This window comes from Lucilia sericata, unplaced genomic scaffold (genome assembly GCF_015586225.1).
Source record: "Lucilia sericata isolate MDLA Ls3-8-SP2 unplaced genomic scaffold, ASM1558622v1 Contig000489F_arrow, whole genome shotgun sequence".
NCBI classification, from domain to species: Eukaryota; Metazoa; Arthropoda; class Insecta; order Diptera; family Calliphoridae; genus Lucilia; species Lucilia sericata.
In genome coordinates this window covers 75,818-95,352 of record NW_023994503.1, presented here as the reverse complement: position 1 = coordinate 95,352, position 19,535 = coordinate 75,818, and the positions used below count along the sequence as shown (strand labels likewise).

Below are 19,535 nucleotides of genomic sequence, written 5' to 3'. Positions count from 1 at the left end.
TTACTCTAGCTATACGGGTGGGTGAGGCCTACCTCTACATCCATCCCTTTATTAATACTTTACAACAATCAGATTGTGGGTACTAGGGCACTGTAATATACAGGGAAATGAAGTAGCAGATAAACTGGCCAGACAGCGGTCAAATCTGGACCTTGGAATCAGGTCCCGGTAGGTCATGCCTCCAATTTTTCACTACTGCAGGCGATTTTTTGAAAAAATTCCGTAACTTTACCAAGCTCTTGAATAGTAGAACGGATTGCCAAACCTCCAGAACCTTTTGGCCAAAACTAGATGCAAAGGCAACCAAAACACACATTGGGTTGGATAGACGTAGTCTCAGAATTTTGAACATTTAGTCTCCGAATGGAGGTGTAAGTAGTGCACACAACATCTAAACTGTCCCGTATCATACACACTTGACACCTACACATTTGGAAGGCTTAGCTCCACTGTCTCTCCTCTGCGGATTATCTGTTGTCTTTTTCGGCTACAGCACCGAACTTATCCCAAAGTGCGAAACTCTGCCCTGTGGAATCGAACACTTACATAAAGTGCGCAATATCTAAAGGTAGGATTTTATAATGTAGATAACCCGTTTCTAGTTATTATAAGTGTACTTTAGTTAAATGATATCGATAAAGCATAAGGAGATCTTTCCGCCAGCTTATCTTCCTGTATACATATAATGACGAGAAACAAATTATCGGCATTGTAAAATCCTCCCTTAAGATGTAATAATGGGCCTTAATGTGATAAAATTGGTGTTAAATTTGATATGTTAGGTTGACCTTTTGGGACAGTTAAAAGGATGTCCAAACTGTGCATATACTACATACATGTATTAAAATCCATTTAAAATAATAATACAAATTCTTATTGAGTGAACTCTCCTACATTTCATATCAGCTTATCAAGAGATATAGATTTAAACACCACAAATCTGTATAAATCGTATTAGATTCAATTAGTAAAAGAAATCACTAAGGTATGTTTTTCGAACGAATTTAACAGAATTTATAGCATTAAATTCGAAAGATAAGATAAAAGTAGCAACGATATCTATGCAACTATGAAAATATAACTGATATTGTGCACACGTAAAGTAACTACAAACATAGTATGTACATATTTATTAAGTAAATGTTTTTTTAATCTGATTTCTTTTTTAAGACGATTAAAATTAAACATACATATAGCAACTAACTGGCTGATTATTCTCACTTATTTTAAATAAACTTTAGTTATTCTTTTAAAATATTGACGACAACATGTTGAGGAGAAAAAAACAAGAACATGTATAACTTAAAATAACTTAAATTATGTTTCTTTGCACAGATATAAAATTCTAATTTCCATTTCTTTCGTTTTTGCAGATGGCCATTGATTTGAAGTTCAATGCTTCGCTGACTTCAAGTGATCCGCATTTTAAGCCAGTTTTGATAATTGGTCAATTGAAACATTTAAATTTATTGAAATTTTCCGATTTATCATGTAAACTAGAGCCACGTGTTAGTGAGGATACCTTTAACAAGGCCATTGCCTGTTTACATCCATCACCTACGGATAAAATTTCTCTTTATTTAGATGTGGCCACAGTGGCTGCTGTACCATTAAAGTGTTCACGTCATAACACCCCTTCCCGGGCTCATGCCATAACACGTTTGGTCAAGAACAACATTCTTAATGTCAACGAGGAGAGTGTTGTTATAGTATGCGAACGTTCGGATTTATTTGCCAGTGCCTGTGCTGTGGTGCGAGCTTTTCCTTTGTATTCCCGTAAAACTTCTGGAAGTTTGGGAAATTCGACTGCCAATGCTGCAGCAGGTGGTGATCTAGATACACCTATGAAAAACGCTGCTGATAATAGCAATCAAGCTACTGTTAATGTGGAATTCATAATTATTGATAAGAATGGTGCTGTGTCGCAAACACCATTGGATCAAAGTGAAATTGGTTGCTTAGAAGATGCTGCCAAGGGCATACGTTTAGCTGCCCGTATTGTAGATACTCCTTGCAATGAAATGAATGTTAGTCATTTTGTTGAGGAAGCCGAACGTATTGGTGCCGAGCTGAATATTAAACCCTTGGTAATACGTGGCGAAGAATTGCGTGAACGTGGTTTCGGTGGTATTTATGGTGTGGGTAAGGCAGCTGCTGTGCCTCCAGCTTTGATTGTTATGTCTTATGAACCAAAAGGTGCTCAAGAAACTATTGCTTTGGTGGGCAAAGGTATTGTTTACGATACTGGCGGCCTTAGCATTAAGGGCAAGACTGCCATGCCTGGCATGAAAAGAGATTGTGGAGGAGCTGCTGCTATTTTGGGAGCTTTCTATGCTGCTGTTAAGTGTGGCTTTAAGGAAAATCTACATGCGATTTTCTGTATGGCTGAGAATTCTGTTGGTCCCAATGCCACAAGGTAAGTGATTCTTTTTAATACAAAACAAAAGATCTTATATATAGTTTTCTAGATTTACCCCCCCCCCTATCCACAAACAAAATTTTTATTTTATAAACAGTTTATAAAATAAAAATTTTGTTTGTGAATAAGGGGGTTAGTTTATTCACAAACAAAATTCTAAAACATCTTAATTAAATATGGTGCAAGTGACTTGTTGCATGTGTATAAATATTTTCCAATTAAAAACTTTAATAATACATATTCCACACGGTTGTATAAATATATTTTTTTTTAATTTCGTTTCTTTTCATATCCTTTTTGGTCTTAACATTTGCTCGAACATAAATGTTTAAACATCAACAAAAAAATCATCCCTCCATGAACAACAATGTGGAACAACAATAATAAATATTCTTCTTTGTTGAACCATGTCCTGGTCATACAAATAAACTCCCATAAACTCTAAAACAACAAAAAAAAACAATAACCCAACCTAACCGACAAAAACAAACAATTAACACTGCAACTACAACAAAATAACATATGAATAGACCCGATGATATTCATACATTGTATTCTGGACGTACCGTTGAAATTAATAACACAGATGCTGAGGGACGTCTAGTATTGGCTGATGGTGTTTGTTATGCCCACAAAGACTTAAAGGCAAACATCATATTGGATATGGCAACATTAACAGGTGCCCAGGTATGTATATACATAAAAAAATATATTCATAGATACACATACATATGAAAACATATAAACGTAAACATACATTTATGTATGTAGTATGTTTCTTAAATATCCTGAGTATAGGTTTGTATATTGTTAGATATGTAAATCAGGATGCTCCATTTGCATCATGTCTTTTGGTATTATATGTTTTTCCGGCGCTATAAAGTCCGAATCCTTATATATATCGGAGTCAATGTATCCATTTCCGTTTGCCAGTACCTATGTATATTGAAATTAGTTTACAGAAGATTTTAAATATCTGAGAGATCCTTATCTTCTATAATTCTATCAGACATGATTTCGAGAAGTTTCCTATTAAAAATCAGTAAAATCGTATTATAAATACAAAACAACCCATGAAAATATTGCGATTTTGAGTTTTTAAAGAAACTAGCAGTTTTTTCTAAATATTTTGTGATACGTCTTTTCTTTCGTCCAGGGATTAGCTCAGTTGAAAATTCTTCGAATGTGTTCAAAATTTCATATACATATGTAGTTCCTATACAAATATATGTACTCCATGAAAATGAATTTATTGTTAATAACAACCTCTAGAATATTGACATAACCACAAAATTTTACATGTGAAAATCTATTATTAATATAAAACGTTTTACCAACTATAATCTGCATCGGTCCATAATTGACCACAGCTCCCTATATAAGGTCCACTTACGAAAATCAATCAAACGAACATAATTCATTAATAAATAACAATATCGGTATAAAATTTAACAGAAATATGTTGTATAGCACTCTAATTTGTTTTTGTAAGATATTTCCGGAATTGTATCTACTTGTAGTCATATCGTATTAAAACATCCTTCATTTACACATAAAGTGTTTGAAACTCAATAAATAAAATGATTTTATTCTAACGCACACACACACAATATAGAAATAAAAAGGCTAACGAAAATGAAATCTGAAAATTTTGCAATTTATTTTTTTCAATTAACCTCATGACTTTCGAAAGTAATGCAAATAAATTAGTTGCAATACAATAAAGTACAGTATTATGCTAAGTCATAAGAACTATACCTAATGAAAATGAAAAGTAAAGTTCACACAAAGTTTTTTTTTAGAAATCAAACTTTAACATAATTTTTCTAAATTTCGTATCACTCCACTATTTAATCAATATTAGAGTTTTTAATTATTTCCTTTGTTATGATTTTTTTTTGGAAAAGAACACGGTTCGTTTGACACTGATTGCCTTATTTTTAGTAGGTATAATACTATTACCTTTATTATAATTGTATGCCTCAATACTGTCTGTACTGCAGCACTAACTGGGGGGAGTTAAAAAGCAACGATATTAAATGTTCAAAAATCAGTTCAAGGATAAACATTTTGCGCGAATCTCTCAATAAGGGCGGTTAAAGGCGAAATTGAATGTTTTGAAATGAAAGAAAGGAAAGCATTGAATAAATAAAATCTGTTTTTTTTTTGTTAAAGCGCAAAGAAACAAATTTATTCTAATAAAAAATTAGTTTTTATACTAAATTTGCTTAAAAAAGAAGAAAAAACTATTTAAGCCATTATTTAATGAATGAATATAAAATGTGTATTATAATAACTCGTTCTTTTTGTTTACTTTTTTAGGCTCAAATTAAAATAAAACTCATTTTTTCCTTTTTTATACCCACCATCAAAAAAGATGGGGGGTATATTGATTTTGTCATTCCGTTTGTAACACATCGAAATATTGGCCATAGACCCATAAAAGTATATATATTCCGGGTCCTTATTAAATTCTAAGACGATCTAGCCATGTCCGTCTGTCCGTCCGTCCGTCCGTCCGTCTGTCCGTCTGTCTGTTGAAATCACATTAGGGACCACACGAGAGGAGCTAGACAGTTGAAATTTTGCATAAATATTCTCTATTGCTAAGGTTTGTTTGGTATTGAAAATGGGCAATATCGGTCCACTTTTTCGGATAGCCCCCATACAAGTGGACCTCCAAAAAACAGCTTTAACGGGCATAACTGCTTTAGAAGTACGAGTATAGCGATGAAATTCGACATAAATAAGTTTCATATGAGCCAAAATCTTTCTACCAAATTTTTTGAGGATCGACCCATAAATGGCCCTACCCCTCATATAAGGTCCCCTTCAGAAAATGACTTTAACACTCATTACTGGCCTAAAAATTCGAGTATAGCGATGAAATTCGGTATAAGTAAGTTTCTTATAAACCAAAATCGCTCCATGAATTTTTTTTAGGATCGGCCTATAAATGACCCTACCCCCCATATAAGGTCCCCTTCAGAAAATGACTTTAACACTCATTACTGGCCCTAAAAAGCGAGTATAGTGTTGAAATTCGGTATAAATAAGTTTTTAACGAACTAAAACCTCTCTACATTTCTATTTTATGATCAGCCCATAAATGACCCTACCCCCATATACGGTCCCCTTCTGAAAATGACTTTAACACTCATTACTGACCCAAAAATGCAAGTATAGCGATGAAATTCGACATAAAAAAGTTTCTTGTGATCCAAAATCTTTCTACCAAATTTTTTGAGGATCGGTCCATAATTGACCCTACCCCCATATAAGGTCCCCTTTAGAAAATTACTTTTACACTTATTACTGGTCCAAAAATGCGAGTAAAGCGATGAAATTCGGTATAAGTAAGTTTCTTACGAACCAAAATCGCTCTACGAATTTGTTTTAAGATCGGCCCATTAATGACCCTATCCTCCATATAAGGTCCCCTTCTGAAAATGACTTTAACGCTCATTACTGGCTAAAAAATACGAATATAGCAATAAAATTTTACATAATTAAGTTCCTCGCGAGCAAAAATCTTTTTAATAACTTTTATGTGGATAGTTCCATAATTGGCCCTACTCCCCCCATTGGGTCCACGAATACGAGTAAAGCGAATAAATGCTACACACGTAAGTTTCTTACGAGCCAAAACCTCTGTACCATTTTTTTGGATCGGCCCATAAATGACCCTTCCCGCATATAAGGACCCCCTCTGCAAATAACTATAATGCTCATTACTGGCTTAAAAATATGAATGTAGTGAAGAAAATTGATGGACATAAGTTTAATGCGTGCCAAAATCTCTCCACCAAATTTAGGGAGGATCAGTCCATAATTTACCCTACCGACCATACAAGGTTTTGGTTATTGAAATACGAGTTTTCCTTATTTAAAATACGAGTATAGCGCTGAAATTTTGCATAAACAAGTTCTATACAAATGAAAGATATGTACCAAATTTTATGAGTATCGATTCATAATTAACGCATATAAAGGTCCTCAATATTTTGTTAGTTCAAAAGAGCTCGGTCCATAATTGACTTTAGCCATATTCCTAATATCACCATGATGTTTACAGGGGAGCATTCCTTTTATGGTATACGGTTTGATGGTGGGTATATGAAATTCGGCACAGCCGAATATAACACTCTTACTTGTTAACTTTTATAATTATAACAACTAAGAGTTTTAAATTCGGTTGTGATGAATTTTATATGCCCTTCCTCGAGAGAGGTTTATTAGTCAATATGTACATATTTTAATATACTTAAATGCCTTTTGAAGAATTAAAAAGTAGCAAAAAGTCCTTTGTTATAGGTTCTTAATTTTAAATATCTGAGAGATCTGTAACTTCTATAATTCTATCAGACATGATTTCGAGAAGTTTCCTATTAAAAATCACCAAATTGGATTATAAATACGAAACAACCCATGAAAATATTACGTTTTTAGTTTTTACAGAAACTTAATCGACTTCGCTATCTATAAGGATCAAGAAATTATATTATAGTAATTACATACGATCTGACAAACTTATATAAACCCTTCTCTGTAAGGTGAAGGGTATAAAAATGGCTTTTATTTGATTTTATTTATTTTGCATTTTGTAATAAAAACCGCTATGGATTATACATATTATATGCTGAATGCGAATATTTTTTTCTGTTGCATTGTTGTTTACATTTTAACCCGCAATACACAAAAACAATTGAATAATTATTCAAAATGCAGCAGCATACTACTTTTTAATGCTCCCGCTGCTGCTGTTGTTTTTGCATTATATAGAAAATCAGACAATTAGTGTGCCAAGCCACACTACACTGCTTATAAATAAATAAATGAATGAATGAATGAATGAATGAATGAACGAATGAATGTTTGAATGCATTTTCTTCATTCATGTTAAATAGATTAACACTAGAATAAACAATAACAATAGAAGCGAATTTTTGAACTAATTTAAATACTTTAAATGTGTTAAATAGAAGAAAAAAAACAACAATTTTAATAAATTTATGCTGCAGACAGAAAAGGACCGTTAGTGCGTTGATAAATATGGAATTTGAGAGTCTTTACCTATTTCTTTGTATTGATTTTTTGCGATCAATGTTTAGATTTGACCGTATAACGATTATGAAAAGAATATAGCAGGGACATGATTTAAGTTTCAAATAAGAAGATTACCATTCTGTTTGGCCATTACTGCTAGAATAGTTTCCATCAGTCTTACTATGGAATCCTCATTGCCACTTTTAATCTTTGTCGTACTTCGGAAACAGTTTAGATGTTGGACTAAGATTATTGACCAAATGTAAATTAAAAAATTCGAACGAGTTTTTGTTGCCACATTTAACAATCTTGTGCGCACTTAGCCTAGTTCAGCACCTTTGGAAGATACATCCTCCGAATTACTACTGCTTTAATCTTAGAGCCTGCCTTCAACTAGCTGTCGTAGGTCGGTATTGATATTTTCATTTGAATCATTCCGATCTATGACATCAGTCTGGAGGTGTCCATCCTGGCCACAGACTTCTCTACATTCTTCGATGATGAGATGGGCTGGTCATATATCTAGCTCTCTTAATGATCTGCTTCTGGGGACCCTTAGGAGTATATCGTGGAGGGGACACTAGAACAAGCTTATACACATACATATATCCTCCAGCTCCAAACAGTGGCTCTGGTTTTCCTAACGAAATCTTTAAGTCCGAGAAGACCAATAAACTTAACATGTTTTATGTTCCTGGCATGAAAATCAGTCAAGGTAAAACCCCCATCTATGGTACTGTCCGTTTCCTCCCTTTTGGTTTCTACATTGTCCCAGAAAGCTGCAGCATACTTCAATGCTCTGCCTCAGTCGATATTCCTGTCCTCTTCTCCTTCATTCTTAGCTTTTTTATTCGACTCAATTTTGTTGTCTTGATGTCTTGTCTAATATTAGATATTAGCCTTCCTGCAGAACTGTACCATTTATCATCTGGTTAAACCATTTTTCGTGCCCTTTAATAATAATTAGTGAAGAGCTGATTCCATAAAATCACTTGTATAAACTAAGCATCTAGTGTCTCCATATTATTGAGATTAAAAAGGATTCATGTTTTACATATTCGACATATATGACTTTGTACTGATGTCTTCTTATAAAGTTTCCATGAGAGTGCTCTGCATGAGCTGTTACCATTGACTATCCTTTAAAGAATACATGTTATACATATAGAAATTAGTTGGAGTAATGAACTTTTTGTCATGGAGATTAAGCAATGACAGACTTTATGGACTATATAATCTCTTGCGATGTTATCGTTTCTTTTTCCAGCTCTGGGGAATGAATAGCACCTCTCTCCATTCCATGGAAATGAAGCCAGGCATCAAAGCTGGGAATTTGATATCCGACCCTGGAGGTTTAAAGGGCTCTGATGACACTGCCTAAGCTATTCTTTCCTTTCTTACCAGCACCTAAAATTATAAAAAAATTAATTAAATTTAAAAACGAAAATACCGTTATCTTTAAACTACTTTGTTTATTTAAATTAAAAATTAAATTTCGAAAAATAATTCCAAATTAATATAGAACAAATAATTCCTTTTGTTCTTCCTATTCACCTATCGATTACCCAAACTGGTTTGTGTATTTTGCTCTCATTCATTCCTTGCATTTATTTAACATAAATGTCTAATAAATTCTTAAACAAATTTTTGGTATTTGAAAAACGAAAGAACAATGAGTGTGTTTTTTATTTTTGTATCTTATATCTAAGGATATTGAAATATTGTGTGTGTGTGTATGTGATTTTTATTCAATATTCACTTGGGGTAACAATACAACAATAACAAATCTATGCTAAACATTTATTTTATACAACTTGTTTTTCTTTTTCGTTTTTTGCTCATCTGAGAAAAGTTTTCTTTTAACAATTTTGTTATTTATGGTAAAATATTTGGTTTTAAATTCAAAATATTGTGATTGTCTAAAAGTAATATTGCATTATATTTTGCATGCACAAGTGTGTTGCTTCCTTTTCTTTGGTTCTTATGCCCAGTAATTCGGAGAACTATTGATGAGCGCAACCTAAACAGATTGCGATTACTGGAAAATTCTATAAGATTACGTAGGGACACTATAGTGAAATAGCCCTGCAGTGCTTTGATATCTGTATGATATTTATTTAGTAATCAATTGAGTAAAATTTGCATTACAAAATGTCAATTGATTGTCAAGTGTCAAACAAAAGTATTTAATAACGACTAAATATTAAAAAACATTGACTTCTTGATAAACTGCAGGGAACTGGCTCGTTTGTGCGTATATAGGTATTTGTATGCACCCAGCAGTTCGAACGGTCAGTCCCGAACTACCTATTAAAACTATCACTTAGGATTACCCCCAGCCACCGGCTACTAAGTTGGCTATTTTAACATGTGCTTGTCCTACAAGGAAGCCAATCGTCACCCCATAGATTACAAAGAGATAGCCAGAAAGCTTGTCCAAAGGATTCAATGCAAAGCACTCTCTAGATTACTTGAAGACTGTAAAGTGGCAACTGTCTTCATTCTCGTTTAGAAAGACGAATTAGAGCCAACCAAGTGGTAATACGTTAGTGGACTGTCTTTTTTTGTATTCATTGACTCTGTCGAACTGCTGGGCATAGAAATGTAATTGCAAAAAAACACAATAAAATATTATTTTTCCAATGTATTGTCTATTGGCCAACTATGGAAATTTGAATGTGCTTTAGCAAATATTTATGCATATACATATATAGAGAGAGAGAACACAGTCACGAACATAACGATTTAATAACAATTTAAATTTAACAATATGCTTTGCATTACTTTATTACAAATTCCATATTTTTACTCCTCACTGTTTTCCCGGCCATAGAGTATGGGTTTTTCTATGTTTAGCATACCATATTTCACGCTGGTTTTTATCGTTACTGTGTTCTTTTTTTGTGTGTGCTTCAGAATCATTTAATAGTTCAATGATTCAATACATTTACAATTATTTATCGTAATTTAACAAATTTTCCGCACTTTTCCGCCAATTCCATTTTTTTCGGCAAGTTACTAAATAGATAAAATAAATGTTAAATATGTTGTTTGATAAAATAACACAGTTTTCTGAAAAAAAAAGTATTTTGAGGGTGAGGTGGTTTGGTGGCGCTGAATATTTACCAAATTCATATTTTGCATAAAGTTGTTGAAATAAATTGAAGTTAATATGTAGATGTGAGTATTTAATTTTTGAAGAGATGTATTTCAAGGGATATTTATATTCATATTCTGATGCTTGTTCCTAAGATGATCTTATAATTTCCGAACGGATCAGCTGATGCTAGTTCCAAAGATAATCTTATAACTTCCGAACGGATCAGCTGATTTGACAGTATTTAAATAAGATAATGTAGAGAACATTATAAAAATCATAGTATCATGCAGATATACACCACTTAGGCACTGTTGTGAGCTTCTTACCATGGACATTTTTTTGGACAAATTTTGGACTTGCTCCCACTGAGGAGATCTCTAGTTCTTCTCTTGTTTGGGTGACTTCATAACATATTTGTGATCCTACACCCCATGTTTCATTGGATCTAATTTCGTCAAAGCCTTGGCAATGGCAGAGAAAGTGTTCGAATATTTCACTATCTCACACACAATATCTATATTCGTATGTTTCCGTCGCGAAGGGTAGTCATCTTGACGCGATGCAGGCCGTACTGGATAGGGATACCCCTACCATAGGAGCTCATGCCGAGCACTTACTAAGAAATAAACCCACCCCCCCAAAATCTGGTAGCGTCTGTTTTTCCCCTATGAGGCGGCTACCAGATCCCTTGGATCTGCCGGGTGTTTTTCCCTTTGGCTGAGAGGGCGTTCTTTTTGATCCTATTGGATCTTGTCCATCTAAATGTCCGTCAAATCCACTAGCGTCTGTTTTTCCCATATTGGGCGGCTTGGTGGTCTGCCTTCTCCATGTGGTGAGGCAGCCTCTTGAAATTTGGCGGTAAGTAAAAAATGCAAAACCTTTTATATGTCAAATGTTCGATAAAAAGATGTGTGTAACACCTGCTAGAATGGCTTTCATTTAACGTCGTGCCGCCGAGAAAATTATTGACCGGTTAGATAAGATCCTGCCGAGTCCCTATCTTCCGATGACTTGTCATCCCTAAACTGGGCTAAGTCCGTATTGGCTGACCAACAAATTCTTCCCCAAGGCACAAGGTCAGTCGCAACAGCCCGATACCAAAAAATTGAAGCAGCATAGGTCGTTTGATAGGCCCTTCAGTGAGGTAACCAAGGGTCACCTTGTACGAGCTATCATCGACCGTGCAGATTCAGATTGCTCTATATCCCACTCAAACTGGGATATAGTGCGTAGGTCCCCTCCTCAGTGTGATGATGCTGGCTGGTACCGAGGTCGGGTAAAGCTAATGGCCAGACTGGTTCGCGAATGTCGGGTGTCTCTTGACGAGATGGCCAACCATTCGTGCCTGGAACTACTCTGGGTACCGGGTCATTCTAATATTCCCGGAAATAGAAAAGCGGACGAACTAGCAACAACTGGTTCACACAGGGGATACTAACACACTAGTTGGTGTTCCGTTTTCAAGCTGTAAGGCCTTTATTCAGCATGAACTCTATTGCTCTACGTCAAGAATGACCTGGCATCTCTATGATGAGCGAAGGTCTTTCTGTTTGATGGGGCTTTCAAGGATGAGACTACGTATACTGGTAGCCATCCTAACAGGGCACTGTACTATAGGTACGCATGCAAGAAGACTAAATCTTCCATACATTGACTATTGCAGGAGCTGTCAAAGTGAGGACGAAGAGGAAACTGTAGAACACTTTCTCTGCCTCTGCACTGCCCTAGCAAATATCAGGAATGAGTTTCTAGGCAGCCTCTGGCTGCTTTAATACCATGTTAATCACGGCCTTGCAATGTCCCATAGGTTGGTTTTCTTTTTGCTGGATCCGCTATAGGGTATCACAACGGGACCATTAGGACCCAAGTGAGTCGGTCAAATGGCCGACCGCCTCAATAACCTAACCTAAGATTCCGTACTGCCGTAAATTGGTATAATTGTGCCCGCAAACCCTCCGGGGCATGTTTCCGTGATGATAGACTCCATCTTGGTGAATCCCAGCGTAAAGATGTGCTACCAGTAGGTACCTCTAATCTGCCGGGACTATAAACTGGTGATGATCAAATGTATCCTCGGCCTTTTTTTAGAATGATTTAAAAAGGGGTCGAACCGGAGCAGATTATAATCTGGTACTACTGGCTGGTCAGTAGGTTGAGGTTCCTTCGAGATCCACGTAGTGGCTATAGTTTAAAACCTGCAGTGAGTCGTCAAAGAAGCTCACCCTGTGGATAAAAAGACCACCGTGAAATAAGTCTAACACGACAGGTGTTCACGTAAATCACTTCGACGTCTTTTGCCCGCAAACTAATCCCGAACTTGCTCTCACTGAGGAAACTTATCGTTCTCCTCTCGTATGGTCTACCTCTATGAAATGTTTGTTATTTCATGGGATCGAGTGGCATTATCTTGCCCTTACTTTTTAATTTGCTTTCTTTATCTTAAACGATTTTATATTATTCGGGTTAACTTCCTTAACTTAAAAAGCTTATTCGTTTAATCAAGAGCATTTTAAACCTTTCATAATAACACGTACATGTTCTTTCCATCTCTCAGCATTGAGCTGTCAGTGAAGCAGCAGATTCTCGAAGACGTTTGCTCTCTTGTTTCGCCTAATTTCGATTTTCTATCTGGCAGAATACATTGATGACGAGTACTGTAACCGACTTTGGTCCACTCGCCTATAGATTAATCGGCTAAATCAAGATTATAATATTCTAAACTAAATTCTATAAATTTAATTTAATATTTTAATTAAAAAAAAAATTAACTAAATACAAATTAAAGAAATACAATTCACCAGCGATATAGTATTGTACATACAATTATTTGCAATCCTTAGCAAAATATTATGAATTTGTATGTTCATTGGTATCTAGTGCAGCATTAATAGTAGTAATATGCGAATAGTAGTCGTATTTTCCCAATTGCAAATGCTAAATTCATTCCCTATTGGTTTGGCTTATATTGTCTTGTCTTGGTTACAATACGACGTCTGCCATTGTTGTTGTGTGTTCTGGTTTATATTTTGCTTTATGGCCCCATTGGCATCAACATTCTCATCATCATTTAACTTTTAAGGATTTAAGTTGGTTTCACACAATTGCTCCATGTGACCCCCACTTTATTTCGTTCGTTCCCGATGTTATAAACATGAAATGCAAATAATTCATGCTGATGCTTTTTTTGCATCTCTTGCTAGTATTCCCCAATTGCACATGAGTGTACAGAAATGTTCGTTGTACTTATGAAATGTTTGTATGTATGTGTAAGTTTACAACGGCATTAAATTGACTTTTTCACTCTTCATTCAATATTTGACTTTGACTTTATTTTTATCATTTTTTTTTTCGTTCTCTCTTCTATTTTTTGCAGGGTATTGCTACGGGAAAATATCATGGTGCCATATTGACAAATTCCGAAGAATGGGAAGTCAAGTCAGTGGAAGCTGGACGTAAATCTGGAGATTTATTGGCTCCCATTATTTATTGCCCAGAATTGCATTTTTCTGAATTTGCATCAGCAATTGCTGATATGAAGAATTCTGTAGCGGTAAGTAGACAAAATACAAAAACGTAACACACATGAGACACTCACTGAATTGATTGTATTTGTATTGTGGTAGGGAGTGAGTGAGTGCCTCTTTCAACATTTTGGAATTGCTGCTAAAATAAGTAGTAAAATATGAATTATTTCTTTTTTATGTGGGATGTTTTTTGGTGGTTTAAAATAAGTTACATAGTTTGATTATGTTTTTTTTCCAATACTAAAATTGAAAGTGAAACTAATGGAGCAGTAAATGACAATTATATGGAGGTTGAATAATTGAAATTTTAATTTACGTTTCAGTAATTATTCTTTGGTTAGAAGGAGGATGTATATACGTCTTATCCGAAGAAATACACCTAGTCCTCTGTGCGCTTCTTAGCCAGTGCCTCAGGTGGGAATCGAACCCACCACCTGCGGTCTGCCAGGCTAGAACACTAACCACTAACCTGCCACACGCCCATGGGGAACTCCCATACTAATACTACTTAATACTTTCAACAAATTTTAGGAAGATAGGTTCTATCTATCCCCCCTGTAAACTCTAATTCAAAAATAAGTTCGTTGTCAATATATTGCTGGAATATATCAGTATTGGGATAATATATAAAATCGTAAATAAATAAACCAAGTTGGCGAAAGGAGTTTTTTTCACAGTACACTTTAATATTTTATTAAAATTTCAAATAGTAGATTTTTAACAACACTTTAATACTTGAGTGTAACCTAAATAAATGTGACATTTAACGCACTTCATCAAATACATTTCTGATAAAGTGGTCTCTAGTCATTTTAGTTGCTGTTGCTACTAATCAAACCATCAACGATCACTTCATTACAACATACATACATACATGTTGTGAAGTAGTGCCAGAATAACCTACATACATGCTTGTGTATGTAGGCCTCTAAGCCAGCATATTTGACATATGTGTAATGTATGCAAATATGCAATACCCCCCTTACACGCACATCATTTTCAGTGGTGGGGTCTGCACGAGAAGAAAAAAAAATCTAAAATCAACTTCAATATATTACTTTCCAACATTTTGTAGGTTTTTTTTTTGTTTTGCTTCAATATCCACCCCTGTATACTAAATAAACTCTTGTGGCATTTTGGTAGTTCATACGTCACTACATTTTTTTAGAACCTGCTCTACTACATCGAGGGTAGCATTATATGCTTGTGCTGATGTTTGCAACAAATATAAATTTTAATATTATTAATCCATTTATCAAAATCTCTTTCTTAGTCGAATCTGTAAGAAGGTTTTTGTAATATATTTTTATTTATATGGAACGGTCTATAAATGGACATAGCTCTTATATAGACCACTCTTCCGAAAAACTTTCTCATAAATGTCTTAAAAATATAGTTATCTGTATGAAATTTTATACAAAAGTCCCACTTTCGATAATCACACTGATCGGTACTTAATTTGCTATGGCTCCCATATAAGATCCACTTCCATAACTTGCTTAATATCAGTGTAGTTTAGTCGTTGTATAAGTATCATCATTTAACAAAAAATGTTTAGTATGTATTGGTGGTTACGTTGTATGAACTTCACGTTATAAAGTGTATTTTCGTTATTGTACTCCTGCACAGAAATCAAATACACTGTTGTGGATTCCAGAACAAAAAAAAAAAAAAAACAATATACAACATCGTATACATTCACTCTATCAGCCACTTAACCCATATCCCAAATGCATCACTATCATGACAATGATGAACGACTATTGAAGTCTAAACTTTTTGAAAGTGTCAGTAGCCGTTGAACAGTTAAACGAGTAAAGGCTTAAAATTAACTTTCAAATAAAATAAAGGCAGTTTGGAAATAGATGGATGTTACATACATATATTTAAAAAAAAAAACAATGTCTTAATTGTCAAAATAGGCCTTAGTTTAAAGGTGGGGGTCTAGTGATTTCAATTTTAAAGTCAAAAGTATTCTCAATTGTATCCCCAGGTTGCGACTTGAAATCTGCAGAATGCTTTGGTTAAATATTACGAATTGTTTTCTTAACACAAACTTATCATTTGTTTAGTTATCACCCACGAATTTATCTTTCCGACTTTTTAGATGATCCTCCTAAGCATATTATTTCCTGGTAATAAATTTAAAAAGTATGAGTCGAGTTATTTTTTACTAATGTTAGGTATTTTGTTTCCATGTGCTCTAACATGCTAAATTACAAGTAATGAAGAGCAAGTTTTTGAATTTTTTTTCTATATTGTTGTAGTTGATCTCTGGTAAAATTGCTTCAATGACCACTACTAACATTCGAATGTCAAATGTTTGACTATTTACCTGTATGTAGTGCACTCTATACATATATGAGTCATTCTGCAAAAAATTTAATTATTTTTTCTCGTGAGAGGCTCAAACTTACGCAATTTTTGAAACCAATTTCGAAAAGATTGCAGAACATTTTTTAACATATTGTAATGAGATCAAGATTCTCGATCTCTATGCCAAATTTTACTGTGATATCGACAACTACATTTAAATGATTATAATCATATAAACATAATTATGTTTAAAATTGTTTAAGACCTATATTGAATTTCTTAATAAGGATTAATAGGGGACATACGTTCCACAATGGACAATAATTTGACAGATTCGTTCATATTTTATGAACAATGTTTTCATGAAACAAAATCCATTTTTAAAATACACGAGTATGCAAAGAGATACGGAATCTGTGAAAATAATATTCTTTAAAAAAGGAATTAGGGAGAATTTAAATATGACCCTATAATGGAACATCCCATATATAATATTTGTGGGCTTGTGTTGGTTACAATATAAATCATAACTACAGCTAAATAGTATACAATAACACAAACAATAACAACAATTTGTGGTACAAATAGAACTATAAGCGGACAGTTCAAGTACTAGATAGCGGGGATTAATTTAATGGAGGCATTATTTTATAATTTGTTGTGTGATTGTAGTTGCTGTATGAGCCAGGTTTAATTATAAAAAAAATCCCCTGCAGATAAAGGAGAGTAATTTAGATATTTTGTAATACAACAAGTTAGAGTGCTATATTCGGCTGAGCCGAATCTTAAATACCCTCCACCAGCTACTTGTATATTAATACTTTTCTAATTGATCAAATATTTGTAGAAATAAGTTTTCTCATGTCTTAAATAGAAAAAATCCCAAGATTTATTTAATTTTGTAATAAGTTATGAGTATTTATGTGATTTTCTGAAGGGAAACATGTATGGGACCGACCGCACCCATGCTATGAACCGATCGTGAAAAAATCTTGAAATATAATTTTTGTACACAAAACTAATATTTGTGCCAAATTTTGTATCAAATTTTGTATCATTACCAATCAATTTGGTAATGAGTAATGTGCGTTTAAGAGATTTTCAATAAAGGACCTTGTATGTGAGCTATGACCAATTATGTACATATATAAAGACAAAATTTCAAAATTCTGTATCTATATAATTATTTGGTAATGAATATTGTGCATTTAAGTGATTTTCTGGAGGGGACCTAGTATGAGAGCTATGACCAAATATGGACCGATTGCAAAACAATTTTATAGTGTAATTGATGTATATAAGAGCAATATTTGTGCTAAATGTATACATATATATCAATATTTTGTAATGAGTTATGTGCGTTTAAGTGATTTTCTGGAGGGGACCTTGTATGGGAGCTATGACCAATTACGGACCGATCCGAAAAAAACTTCCATAATAATATTTCTGTATATGTGAGCAATACTTGTACCAAATTTTATATGAATATCTTAATTTAGTAATGAGTTATGTGCGTTTAAGTGATTTTCGGAAGGGGACCTTGTACGGGAGCTATGACCAATTATGGACCGATCGGAAAAAAATTCCACAGAAATGTTTCTTATGTGAGAGCAATACTTGTACCAAACTTTATATGGATATTTTAATTTAGTAATGAGTTATGTGTGTTTAAGTGATTTTCGGGATTGGACCTTCTACGGAGCTATGACCAATTATGGACCGATCGGAAAAAAATTTCATAGTAATATTTATATATGTGAGAGCAAAACATGTGACAAACTTTATATGCATATTTTAATTAAGCAATGAGTTATGTGTGTTTAAGTGATTTTCGGGAGGGGACCTTGTATGGGAGCTATGACCAATTACGGACCGATCGGAAAAAAAATCACAGTTATATTTCTGTGCATATGAGCAATACTTGCACCAAACTTTATATGGATATTTTAATTTAGTAATGAGTTATGTGTGTTTAAGTGATTTTCGGGAGGGGACCTTGTATGGGAGCTATGACCAATTATCGACCGATCGGGAAAAAATTTCACAGTAATATTTCCGTGCCTATGAGCAATATTTGTACCAAATTTTGTATGGATATCTTAATTTAGTAATGAGTTATGTTCGTTTAAGTGATTTTCGGGAGGGGACCTTGTATGGGAGCTATGACCAATTATGGACCGATCGGAGAAAAATTTCACAGTAATATTTCTCTATATATGAGCAATACCTGTGACAAACTTTATAGGGATATCTTAATTTAGTAATGAGTTATGTGCGTTTAAGTAATTTTCGGGAGGGGACCTTGTATGAGAGCCATGACCAGTTATGGACCGATCGGAAAAAAATTTCTCAGTAATATTTCCATGCATATAAGCAATACTTGTACCAAATTTTACATGGATACCTTAAATTAGTAATGAGTTATGCACGTTTAAGTGATTTTCGGGAGGGGACCTTGTATGGGAGCTATGTCCAATTATGGACCGATCCAGAGAATTTTTTCCCTCAATGAATTCTAATAACATAAGATTTTAATTTGTGAAATTTTGTGAAGATATCAACATTCTGACGGAAGTTATTAACAAAAAACTCATTTTCCGGGAATATGCACTTTTGTATGGGAGGTATATGAAATTATGGACCGATGCTGGCAATTTTCAGCAGAAATAAATATCTTGTGTAGAAACGAATGTATGATGACTTTCATGAAATTATCTTGTATAGTTTTCGAGAAAATTACATCAGAATGTGTAAAAAATGCTTATTTTTTTCGAGGTTGTTTTAAATTTTGATTCATAACTTTTCTTAATGTGAACCGATTTTCCTCATTTTCAATACCAAACTGTACCGGATAATAATGAATGTTTTGGGTGAATTTGGTTAAATTATATTGCTTCGTTTTAACGTGAGCGTGTTTTACACAGACAGACAGACAGACAGACAGACAGACGGACGGACGGACGGACGGACAGACGGACATAGCTAAATCGACTCAGAATTTCATAAGGACCCAGAATATATATACTTTGTTGGGTCTCAGATGAATATTTCTTGGTGTTACACACGGAATGACAAAGTTATATATACCCTCTATCACCACTGATGGTGGTGGAGGGTATAAAAAATCTAT

The 19,535-nt window shown here is 34.1% G+C and overlaps 1 protein-coding gene across 4 annotated transcripts in view; it reads left to right on the top strand.

The window, feature by feature from the left end:
* Positions 1-19,535, top strand: part of LOC119605466 (probable aminopeptidase NPEPL1) — a 62,725-nt gene that overhangs the window by 2,671 nt on the left and 40,519 nt on the right. For 3 of the 4 annotated variants that reach the window (XM_037958593.1, XM_037958594.1, XM_037958591.1), the window contains exons 3-5: positions 1,374-2,416; positions 2,950-3,106; positions 13,939-14,115. In XM_037958593.1, the coding sequence (XP_037814521.1) occupies positions 1,374-2,416; positions 2,950-3,106; positions 13,939-14,115 (1,377 nt within the window). Of the gene's footprint in view, positions 1-1,177; positions 1,296-1,373; positions 2,417-2,949; positions 3,107-13,938; positions 14,116-19,535 lie in introns of those variants that run through there. The other variant, XM_037958592.1, reaches the window with a different exon arrangement.